General features: G+C 40.5%; 1 protein-coding gene across 2 annotated transcripts in view; it reads right to left on the bottom strand.

Moving 5' to 3' along the window:
* WDR45B (WD repeat domain 45B) overlaps window positions 1-12,169 on the bottom strand; it is an 86,947-nt gene that overhangs the window by 69,964 nt on the left and 4,814 nt on the right. Inside the window, exon 2 of one of the 2 annotated variants that reach the window (XM_033961029.1) lies at window positions 7,683-7,757. The exons of the other annotated variant lie outside the window; for it this stretch is intronic. Coding sequence (XP_033816920.1) covers window positions 7,683-7,757 — 75 coding nt within the window. The remainder of the gene's footprint in view (window positions 1-7,682; window positions 7,758-12,169) is intronic. 2 annotated transcript variants of the gene reach the window in all.

Genomic DNA, 12,169 nt, shown 5'->3' with positions numbered 1-12,169 from the left:
GACAGAGGACCAACTTTCTAAAGTACGGAGGTCCTGTTCCATAGTATTCTGCAGATTGTAGCCGTTTATGATATTGCATAGTTTGGCATCATCAGCGAATAAGGTTACCTTACCTTGAAGCCCTCGAGTCAGATCCCTAATGAATATGTTGAAGAGGAGTGGACCCAGGACTGAGCCCTGCGGCACTCCGCTGGTCACTTCCGACGTTTTGGAGAGGGTACCGTTAACCATCACCCTCTGAAGTCTGCCACTTAGCCAATCTTTAACCCATGCAGTTAGTGTTACTCCTAACCCCATCGATTCCATACATATCATCAGAGGGACTAGATGAGGCTAAGTCATTGGCTCTCACCCCCCCCCCCCCCCCAACCAAACATGGGACGGTTCTTGGCCATCCAGCCAGTGCAAATCTGGCATAGATCCTGGATATCCTGGCATGAGAAGTCCATCTAAGGCAATTTAGAGCAAAATTGAGGTGTCTTGAGATAGATGGAGGCTTTTATTCCAAAATGAAGAAATCCAAGATGGCCACCATGGAAGAAATTTAGCACCAAAAGTGGCCTGTGGGAGCTAAATAAAGGGTCAAAACATTTAGGGGAATTGATTTTTAGAAGGTGGAAGACCCTGTCCCTAGCCCAGAAACCTTTAAAAACTACTTTTGAGATCCCTCTCCCCTGATTTCTCTCATAATATATCACAGCCTGTACTCCCTGTGCCATGCTGATATTGGGAGCTGCTTAGGCTGAAACTGCAGTCAAAGGAACATAGAAACATGACGGCAGATAAAGATCAAATGGTCCATCTAGTCTGCCCATCCACAGTAACCATTATCTCTTTCTCTCTCTAAGATTCTCTGAGAGATCCCACATGCCTATCCCAGGCCCTCTTGAATTCGGACACAGTCTCTGTTTCCACCACCTCTTCCAACTGTTCCATGCATCTACCAGCCTTTCCGTAAAAAAGTATTTCCTCAAATTACTCCAGAGCTTATCACCTCTTAACTTCATCCTATACCCTCTCATTGCAGAGTTTCCTTTCAAATGAAAGAGACTATAAACTACATAATATAAATGTGCACGAGTCTAAACAACTCTTATCATATCTCCCCTCTCCCACCTTTCCTCCAAAGTATACAGATTGAGATCTTTAAGTCTGTCCCCATATGCCTTATCACGAAGACTACACACCATTTTAGTAGCCTTCCTCTGGACTGACTCCATCCTTTTTATATCTTTTTGAAGGTGCGGCCTCCAGAATTGTACACAATATTCTAAATCAGGTCTCACCAGAGTCTTATAGAGCAGGGGTCTCAAAGTCCCTCCTTGAGGGCCGCAATCCAGTCGGGTTTTCAGGATTTCCCCAATGAATATGCATGAGATCTATGTGCATGCACTGCTTTCAATGCATATTCATTGGGGAAATCTTGAAAACCCGAATGGATTGCGGCCCTCAAGGAGGGACTTTGAGATCCCTGTTATAGAGGCATCAATACCTCCTTTTTCCTACTGGCCATACCTCTCCCTAAACAACCTAGCATCCTTCTAGCTTTCGCCGTCACCTTTTCAACCTGTTTGGCCACCTTAAGATCATCACATACAATAACACCCAAGTCCCGCTCTTCTGTCGTGCACATTAAGTTCTTCACCTCCTAAACTGTACCGTTCCCTTGGGTTTTTGCAGCCCAAAAGCATGACCTTGCATTTCTTAACATTAAATTTTAGCTGACAAGTTTCAGACCATTCTTCAAGCTTCACCAGGTCCTTCTTCATGTTATTCACACCATCCGGCGTGTCTACTCTATTGAATTTTGGTATCATCCGCAAAGAGGCAAATCTTACCCGACACCCCTTCAGCAATATCATTTATAAAAATGTTAAAAAGAACAGAACCTTGAGGCACACCACTAGTAACATCCCTTTCCTCAGAGCGATCTGCATTGATCAGTACACACTGTCGCCTTCCACTCAACCATTTCCTGACCCAGCCTGTCACTTTGGGACCCATTCCAAAGGCACTCAGTTTATATATTAGATGTCTGTGTGGAACACTGTCAAAGGCTTTGTTAAAATCTAAATACACCACTTCTAGAGCACATACTCTATCCAATTCTCTAGTCACCCTGTCAAAGAAATTGATCAGATTTGTCTGACAAGACCTACTTCTAGTGAATCCATGTTGCCTCCAGTCCTGTAATCCACAGGATTCCAGAAACTTGACCATTATCTGTTTTAAAAGCGTTTCCAGAAGTCAGATTTACCGGTCTATAATTCCCTACTTCTTCCTTACTTCCACATCCACCAACTAGACATAGTTACCTTTTCACAAAAAGAAATCCCTGACCCAAAGATCCAGCATAGCACAGGGACCTGGGAAAAATGCATGTATTCAGATCACTACATATGTAATTTTGATATATATCGACAAAAAAAATCACCTCAACAAAAATATAAAAGAAAAAACCCAAAACCAACCACAATCACCAGAAGAGGAACTATAAATCCAACAGAATTCTGGGCCCATTACTAACTACAACCCAAAATTGAGGAAATACAGGACCTCCCAACTAGATGGGCAAAGTTTAGCAAAGAAGTGTTAGATCAAATAGCACCTTTCCAAACATACAAAAAGAAAGAAAGGGAACTAAATGAATGGTTCAATTCTGAATTACTAACTCTAAAACAGGAACTGAGAAAACTAGAAAGAATATGGCAAAAAAAAAACAAAGAGGAAGACAAAATACACTGGAAACTAAAAATGAAAAACTACAAAAATCTGATTAGAGAAAAATGAACAAAACACTACGCACAAAAAATAGGGACACCCAAAACAAATAGCAAAGAACTGTTCAAGCTGGTAAACAGACTAACAGACACTACCCAAATCCTGCTACAGGAAAACGAATGTATGCCCTCAGCAGAAACCCTTGCCACTTTTTTCAACAACAAAATCTTAGATGTAAGAGCGACCATACCTTCACCCTCACCCAACTTTGAATTCCAACTCAGACCCCATGAAAAAGAACCCAGAGTAGACATGATCTGGAACCATTTTGAACTTCCAAATTGGCACCAATTTCTAACCCTGTTCAATAAATATACTAAATCAAACTGCCTTCTAGACGTATGTCCTTCCAAGACCTTGAAAGCAGCCACACTAGATTTTTAAAAGGATCTATTTAATTGGATAACAACCACTCTCACGGAAGGAATATTTCACGAGGAAATGGGACATATACTAATCACACCCATCCCTAAAGATCAAAAAAACTCACTAGCCTTGAAAACCAACTACAGACCCATAGCAAGCATCCCTGTATTTACCAAACTACTTGAAGGATTGGTCAATTTGGAGCTAGTGAACTATCTAGACCAATTTAGCATTCTCAATGAACACCAATCAGGATTTAGAAAAGGTTTTAGCACTGAAACAGTCCTAGCCTCAATCCTTAATCATCTATATGGCTTATTCAGCAAAGGAACAAGTTCTCTGATTTTACAACTAGACTTCAGCAGTGCTTTTGATTTTGTTGATCACGAAATAATGCTACACTGCCTAGATGCAATAGGAATTACGGGAAGAGTAAGGAACTGGATACAGGGTTTCCTAACAAAGAGATCATACCGTGTGGTTAGTGGTGGGACATACTCAAACTCCTGGAGAAACCCCTCGGGAGTACCACAGGGTTCTCCACTATCACCTACACTATTCAACATTTACATATCATCCCTAGGACACTTACTGCAAAAGCTAAACTTGAACTACTACATATATACAGATGACATTTCCAGTGAAACCTCAGAATACATTTCTCATATTATGACCGAAATAGAACATTGGACAATCAACTTCAAACTGAAACTAAACACAGAAAAAACAAAAATCTTCCTTGCAAGCCCAACGGACAAAATTACCAAAACAACGTTACATATAAAAGACCACGACTACCCGATTACTAAAACAATAAAAATATTGGGAGTCACATTAGACACAAAATTGACAATGGCTGAACACACGAATATAGTGGTAAAAAAAAAATGTTTCCTGATATTATGGAAACTAAAGACCATCAAAAAATACTTTGACCCATTATCATTTAGATTACTAGTGCAATCACTAGTGCTCTCTACACTGGACTATTGCAATATCGTTTATATGGGTATACCCGGAAAAACGGTGAGGAAACTCAGAATTGTTCAAAACACAGCGGTCCGCTTGATATTTGGATTGAAAAAAAAGTGACCATGTTAGCCCCTACTACAGACTGCTGCACTGGCTGCCAGTTGAGGCACAAATAATATTCAAGTTCTCTTGCATATGCTTCGAGCTAGTTTGGGGAATAGCTCCTACATACTTGCTATCTCACTTCGTATTATACAGCCCTATAAGACAAACCAGAAACTGCAATCTATTTGCATACCCAAACATCACCGGCTGTAAATACAAAACATTTCTGGATAGAACTTTTATGTACCAAGCAAACAAACAACAACACTGGCTAGACAACTACATTAATGGAGCTAGACTGACCTACGACGCTTTTAGAAAAGTCATAAAAACTGCCTTATTTGACAGATATATCACCTAAACAGTAATTACACCAAACACTTTTTCCATTTCTATTTTTCCTAATATGTCCCCTCTGAAATTCTTAACAAACTGTACATTGTAATTCGCTGCGTTTTTTAAGATTCTACATGCTATAATTTCACTGACTATCTGCATATTTTAACTCGCTGATTGTCCAGATCTCTTCAATGTGAACTGCCTAGAAGTTGCACGATTATGGCAGTATAGAAGAATAAAGTTATTATTATTATTATTATTCTCCAGTACCACTACTCCCGACTCTAGAGACTCATTGAGAAGGTCAGTCAGCAGAGCAGAGAACTTCTGCCTCAGACAAGCCTGGAAATCTGGATAGCTTGTTTCTTCAAACTGCTCCTCAGCCCTACTGGCTGGACAGACTTCAAATTCCCAACAGAACTTTCATGCGAAGTCAAGGGGAGAAAACACAGTCCACGCCCTATTGAGGTGAAAAACTGCCAAGGGGCCACTCAGCTGTGCTCAAGCTTTCTGCAGACAAAACCTGGAGCGAGTCTTGCTCCCAAGGGAACAGTCCCTGAGCTCCCGAACTGGTAGTGCAGGCTGGCCAAGCAGATGCCCTGCAAAGCAGGCTACCTCTTGGCTACAGACTACTTCCCTCAGAGTCTGTGTTCTTTTGCAGCCAGAGCTGTCCCTTAACTGGGATCCTCTGCAGCACCAAAAATTCTCATGACCGGACTAAAAAAAATCAAAATTAAAGGAAAAATAAACACAAGCAGAACAGACAGGTTCTCACCATCTTACTTGCAGAGAGTATGGTAAAACTGAAGAATTATAAACAGCCCAGAGTGATGGGAGGCAAAGCAAAAAAAATGTAAATGAGGGTCTCTATACCAGACCTTGTGATCAGAGATACGCAATCCACAAGTTTAAGACTGATGTGCCTATTGCACTAGAATTCAAAATTGAGGGGGGAGGCAGACAAAGTGAATTTTTTATTTCAGCACCAGAGAGGCAAAAGTACTTTATTTCTCCTTTTCACCCAAAGTTGGGGCAACAGGCTGGGGAATCTAGGGGCTTTACAATATTAAATAAAAGAAAACCAAATTAAAGCACATTCTTATTTTATTTCAGGTGGTGGATGAGTGAGGGGAAGAGGGGAATTTGGACTAGTCTGGGGGAAATTCTTTTTCATAAAGTAAGCAGCAATATGAGGGAGGGCGGGAGGCAGGCAGATCTAGACTTTCAAAATTGAGAGTTTGATTTTATGTTCTTTTTGTAAAATTTCATCGTTTTGTTTTAAATAAATGAAGTAAAGGACAAAAAAATAAGGAGGTCTCTGCATATCCTTATTAAAAAGTATTTGTCTGGTTAACAGAATGACACACATATGACTGTGTCAGCACTTAATAGGTTGGTTATTTTGGGAGGCAGCTGTTTGTTAAGCAAGTCCATGTTCATCAAAACAGGAAAGAAAGGGCACAATCAGCTCAGAATAACCAAGGCCTTTAGTTAGCTGGCTCTTTATGACTCCAACAAGATCTGCCTGGAAATTTTATAGCCAACTATATTTATTCAGTAATGATGATCACATAGGGCATTTCCTGTCAATTAACACCATCCTGGGAAAACCTGAAGCTCTGGGCCCTCAACCCAGCCATGACACTGGCTGACTAGGATTTTCATGCCATGAAGGAATTAATGCAAGGGTGTCCAAGAGTTCTTAACAGAAATCCATATTTATGGGCTACATGAATTTTGTGAACTGCTATAACATGATTCATATTTATCAAAATCTGTGAATCTCTAACACCGACTTCATATCTATCAATAGTTCTGCAGTTCTTCAAAATCACGTGTGCTGACTAATTAAGTAAAAACATTTTTGCTAAAAATCTCATTTAGACCCATCTAGCCCATGGGCCAAATGTTGGATGCCCCTGGATTAATGCTACTAGTTAAGATGGGCTTCAACAGATAAGGACCACTAACACCACCACATGAGCAGAAACATGGATTCTGTAAAGGTCGGCCAAAGTTGAGTGCACAATTTTGGATGATCATAAAGCATAAACTAAACTAGTTAGATGATAATTACTGCAGTAATTAGGACTTATGCTTGGATCTGTCCTATACCCTATTCTTTAACCTATGCACCTCAATTTCATAGCAACTTCAAATGGGGTATTCCCAGAAATGAGGCACAATGTTATAGAATACCTGCATTTGCACACCTGCCATCAGTTGGGCATAAGCATTTAAACCAACTTTTGGCAGGGTAAATGCCCCTGTTTAAAGTTTTGCGCAAAGGACCCAATTCTATAAGCGGTGCCTAAGCATGCTTACATTGTAGGCACCGCTTTGCACGGTTGTCAATCTACTGCTAGGCACTGCTTAAAGAATCATGCCTAGCGGCACCTAAACAGACATAAGTGTCCCTGGGCACCATAAAGGTAGGCGCCAGTACATTAGGCCAAGTTTTAACTGGCCCAATTTACCGGAGTCTCTCACTTAGCAATGCCTAAGTTTACCACACCTATTTTCCACCCCTAATCATGCCTACTTTTCAGGTAGGCATCATTAGGCGTTACTAGGCACCTCGACTTAGGGAGGCATCACTAGGCATCCTAAGAATTCTATATGGAACTCTTAATTGGTAACAATTTTTTTTTTTTCACTGGCTGAAAACTGGTTCGGTCAATTACCAGGCCAATTTATAAAAAACAAGTTGCACATGGATTCCACAGTTAGGCATCGCTAGGCATCCTTGATTAGGGCACCTAATATAGACATCTTACACAAAATTCAGTCCAAATTGCGCACTAAGCTAATATTCTATAAAAGGTCATTCCCGGCAAAGCACCCTTTAAAGAAATTAGCTTAGCATAGATCGTCCCAGCACATAACTTGGAGGGAAATTCAAAAAATGGTGCCCAAAATGTCCTCTTCGGTTTCTGCGGCTGGCGTCATGATTGTTGCGAGACCTGGACAGCTTCAACAGTCATGGTGCCCAAAATGTTCCACACAGTAAGCACAGCAAAATGGGGACAATGCAGAATGTTAACACCCTGAGCTACAACCAGACATCCAGAATTCTACATGGATGCTAGCTTATAATATGAAATTTAAAGACATCTTACCTTGTTTTTCTTTTTCTTTGAGTGGGTCACTGTTGTAAACCCTAAATCCATTCTCCATCCCACAGGCAAAGCACCCTGCAGCAAGAGGTATCCAAAGTCAGTAATGCATATGCCATGAAATGATCAGAGCCAAGCAGCTTGAACACCTTTCAGAGTCAGCATCAACTCCCTTATTTCTTCCCAGTGTATTTACAAGCATGCTATGGACAGATCTCCTAGCACTTCATGAGCCGTTACTTTTCCACATGCAGCAGGTGCAATATTTAATTTATGGTCTCATGATAGACCATACCTTCCTAGAGGAACAGTGAACAAACTGGATTTGTCACCCATTCCTGAGCATGGCTTCTTCCAGAAGTATGAAGAAATTATACAGTAGAACTTTTAGAGAATTAAAACAAATGATTAATATTTTAATCACCATTACTGCTTGTGCTATAGTTAGTCCAATAAAAAGCTTTCAAAACCAGAACTTTTTACAGGTTGGATACAAGCAAAAATCAAAACATATGACAGTCAGGACTAGTTCCAGTCCTTGATATCCTGAAAACCTGGCCTACATCTGGACATCTACAATGAATATGCAAGAGATTTGCACACAAGGAGGCCGTGCATATAAATCTCTCTTATGCATATTCATTGTAGGTCCCGAAAACCTGACCTGCCTGTGGACCTCGCTGACCGGAATTGAATAGGTCCAATATATGTGATATGTGGAAAGCATTCTAAAGACAGTCTCAAGGAAAAAGGTGACCGGTGGTGAGGGATGGGTGTGGGGGAAGAGAGTAAGAAACAAAGAAAGGTGAAATAGTGACAGTTTTAAGGTTATAGTGGGATTGGTAGGGGAGTCACATGATGCTTACTGCCTGAACACAAGGCCCCTCACATCAGCTCCAGAGCAAATTTTAATATAACTTATTTTTCCTGTTACCACACTGGTTAAAAGCTTAATCTCATATACTTTTGGAGTGGAGGTCTTCTGCTACCACTATTTGGCTGAAATATTGAAGAGCATGACAAAAACAGACAAAAGGAGTAAGAGAGAAAAAAAAACTAAAATGAGGAAAGGTAATATGGTTGAAGAACAGGCAAGCCCTATTTTCACCCTACAAGAGGCTGCAGTACAAGAGTTCCCCAAAAATTTGACAGCATTTATGGATGACAAACTTATCAAATATTTATACAGCAATAAAATTTAAAGGAAGGCGTTCCAATAGTTATTTGTTTACTGGTTAAAAACTTCCTCATACACAGTGTTATGTGAGCTGGCGTATTGTCGTGATGCAAGAGCCATGAGTTGCTGGCGAAAAGTTTTTGTCTAACTTTTTCACGCAGCCTTTTCAGCACTTCCAAACAGTAAACTTGTTTAGCTGTTTGTGCAGTTGGTACAAATTCATGATGAATAATCCCTCTGATATCAAAAAAAGTTAGCAACATCATTTGGTCTCTTGATTTTTTGGGCGTGAAGAATTGGATGACTTCCAATGATAAAACGGCCAAATCATCATCTTGCTTCTCCAAAGGGTCTTGGCAAATTTAGACACTCCTTTGCTTTTGTTCATCAGTGAGCTCCTTTGGGACCATTTATGCACACACCTTTCTCATGCCAAGATTTTCTGTTAAGATTTTCCTGTTTATCTATTGATGTTTACTTGGTCTGCTATGCTTCTTACAGTCTGCTGATGATTCTGATGCGCAATTCGATTAATTTTTGCAATGTTTTCATCAGTTATGCTTGTTACTGACTGTCCTTACCGCTCTTCATCAGTGATGCTTTCTCTTTCCTCATAAAAATGTTTACACTGCCTTTTTCTTCATGGCATTATCCCCATAAACTTGGACTAATATGTCCCCAATTTCACTTCCCTTCTTATCAAGTTTAACGAGAAATTAAATATTTGTTCATTGCTCTAATTCAAGCTCCAACATTCTCACGATGGCACACAAAAACATACAACAATAATGAATGCCACACAGCAAAATTCCGCCACACGTCAACACGAACACAGCTGTGAGACACTGATATACCAAGGTTATGAAATCTTACCGAACTGTTTCTACAGTGCTTCCAAAGTAAGCACACGGTGGCAAGTTCATGAACTTGTCAGACCTTGTATTAGGTAAGTAGGATAGGAACTTTATCAAACACCACAAAGCAGATAAGTAACTACCTCGTGGGTAAGCATTTTTCAGGACCTGGATACTGCATCAAGACTTCATGGTCAGAATACTAAGCAGGGCTGTGGAGTTGGTAGATAAATGTTCCGACTCCTCAGTTTTTTGTACTTCAGATTCCAACTCCGACTCCAAGTACCCGAAATTTCCTCCGACTCCGACTCCTCGACTCTGACTCCACAGCACTGGTTAATTTTCAGATCGTTAAAATGGAATGTCAAGTTGAGAGAAATGAGCATTTTCGACACCACCTTCTTTTTGCTTTTAATCAAGGTTCTAAGGCCGCAGAAGCTGCTCGCAACATTTGTGCTGTGTATATAGTGGGTGCTATAGCTGAAAGAATCACTCGTGATTGGTATGCCAAGTTCAAAAATGGAGTCGGTAGATAAATGTTCCGACTCCGACTCCTCAGTTTTTTGTACTTCTGACTCCGACTCCAGGTACCCGAAATTTCCTCCGACTCCGACTCCTCAGCCCTGATACTAAGGGTCCCTTTTACAAAGCCACAGTATCAATGCTGCCACAATAAATGCACCGAAGCCCATTCAATTCCTATGGGCTTCGGTGCAATTATTGCAACAGCATTGCGGCTTTATAAAAAGGGTCCTAAGAGGTAACTTAAAAAGAAAGCCAGGAATGTAAGACCTTTGAAGTAAAAGATGATTAAATACTTTGACACAGACCAGATAGGCTTTCACATCTCATTTCCTATCTCATAAAAAAATGAAACACAAAATTATACTGCTTTGTCACTTTACCCATCAACCTCTCTGTTTTTCAATCAATTATCTTTTCCTTAAGATGATTGGAATGCTTTTCATAGCTCACACACATATAATTTGTTATTTTTTGCTCATAACCAACCTGAAGGCGGCTCTGCCTTATCACCTTATTGGACTAACTCAGGAGTGAGCAACCTCTGTCCATGAGGATTGCAACCCAGTCAAGTTTTCAGGATTTCTCCAATGAATATGTTTGAGCTTTATTTACAAAGAATGGAGAGTGCATGCAAATAGATATCATGCATATTCATTGGGGAAATCACGAAAACCTGACTAGGTTGCACACCCCTGAACTAAACAATACATTTTTTTGATAAACTTGATTATCTCACACCTCAATATATTATACAATTTTTGTTTTCTATTTTTTGCTTGTGTTATGTGCTACAAATTGAATAGAAGACACTAATATCTAACAGACAACTGGATGTAGATATTTAGAATAAAATCTTTCATTTCTTATCCTACTCATTGGGCTGACTTTCTGAGCAGCTTACAAAATAATTCTAAAATAGATTCAGCATAGTAAGAAAAGTGAAAGTTACTTACAGTCATTAAAGGAGGATATAAAGTCAGTCAAGTGATATTTCCACAGCAACAACCACAGATTTCATGGTTACTTATGATTCTACAGTCACTGCACTTCTCTACCCACCTTTGCCCCTTCACTCTTTCTGAAGCTGCATTGCTCCCCCTTCATCCTTTCCCTTGCACTTCCTGTTACCTCTGCTATATGTAACAGGAAAAATTGACAACTGCAAGAATAGGAAATGCTCTTACGACCTACTAAACAGAGCAATTAATAGACTTCCAGATGTTTAAAGGAGCCACAATAGCAGAATTCAAACTTCAGGACACCAGGAAAGCTTGTGCACGTAATCCAGAAAATGAAAGACAGATTACCACAGAACTGCACAAACTGTCTCGAAGGAAGTAGGACAATTCACATCACCAATATCCAATGAATATAAAGGCATTTATATGAGAGGTGAAAAGAACAGAAATTGGTTCCAAAAATCCATTCACTTGCTTGCCTAGGAAAGGCAGTTTTCTCGACTAGCAGGTGGGGCAAAGGGTGGGTATGTATAGGTGCCTTTGGCCTATACAGACACAAGGAGGAAAGGGCAGCGACAGTAAGTCCTGATTGAGTCCAAAATATACAGCAACAGCAGGAACATCTTGAGCCCTGTTCAGGACAAAGGAAGAAACAACAGTATCAGGAGCAAAAACTAGCAGCTATGGGAGCCTGAGGATGGACAGTTGGAGGCACCTTCAGCCCCCACCTGGAAGAAAAGTGAAATAGCTGGTGAGGAAGTGGAGAAATAGAAGAGCAAAAGGGCTGCAGATGTGACAGCTCTGGTAAGGAGGGGATGTGGTGGAGAGAAAGAATGCCATACCTGTTTGAGACAGAAGGGCATGCACTCACTCACTCACTCACTATATACTCCTCCTGGCCCCCACCCAGCCAAACACAAATTGGGCTGGGGGAAGGAAATATGCATGACCAAAGCACTTTATCCCTTATGAATC

The sequence above is a fragment of the Geotrypetes seraphini genome, chromosome 10 (genome assembly GCF_902459505.1).
Source record: "Geotrypetes seraphini chromosome 10, aGeoSer1.1, whole genome shotgun sequence".
Lineage (NCBI taxonomy): Eukaryota > Metazoa > Chordata > Amphibia > Gymnophiona > Dermophiidae > Geotrypetes > Geotrypetes seraphini.
The sequence above is the reverse complement of the archived record's forward strand: the minus strand, read 5'-3'. Positions and strand labels throughout refer to the sequence as shown.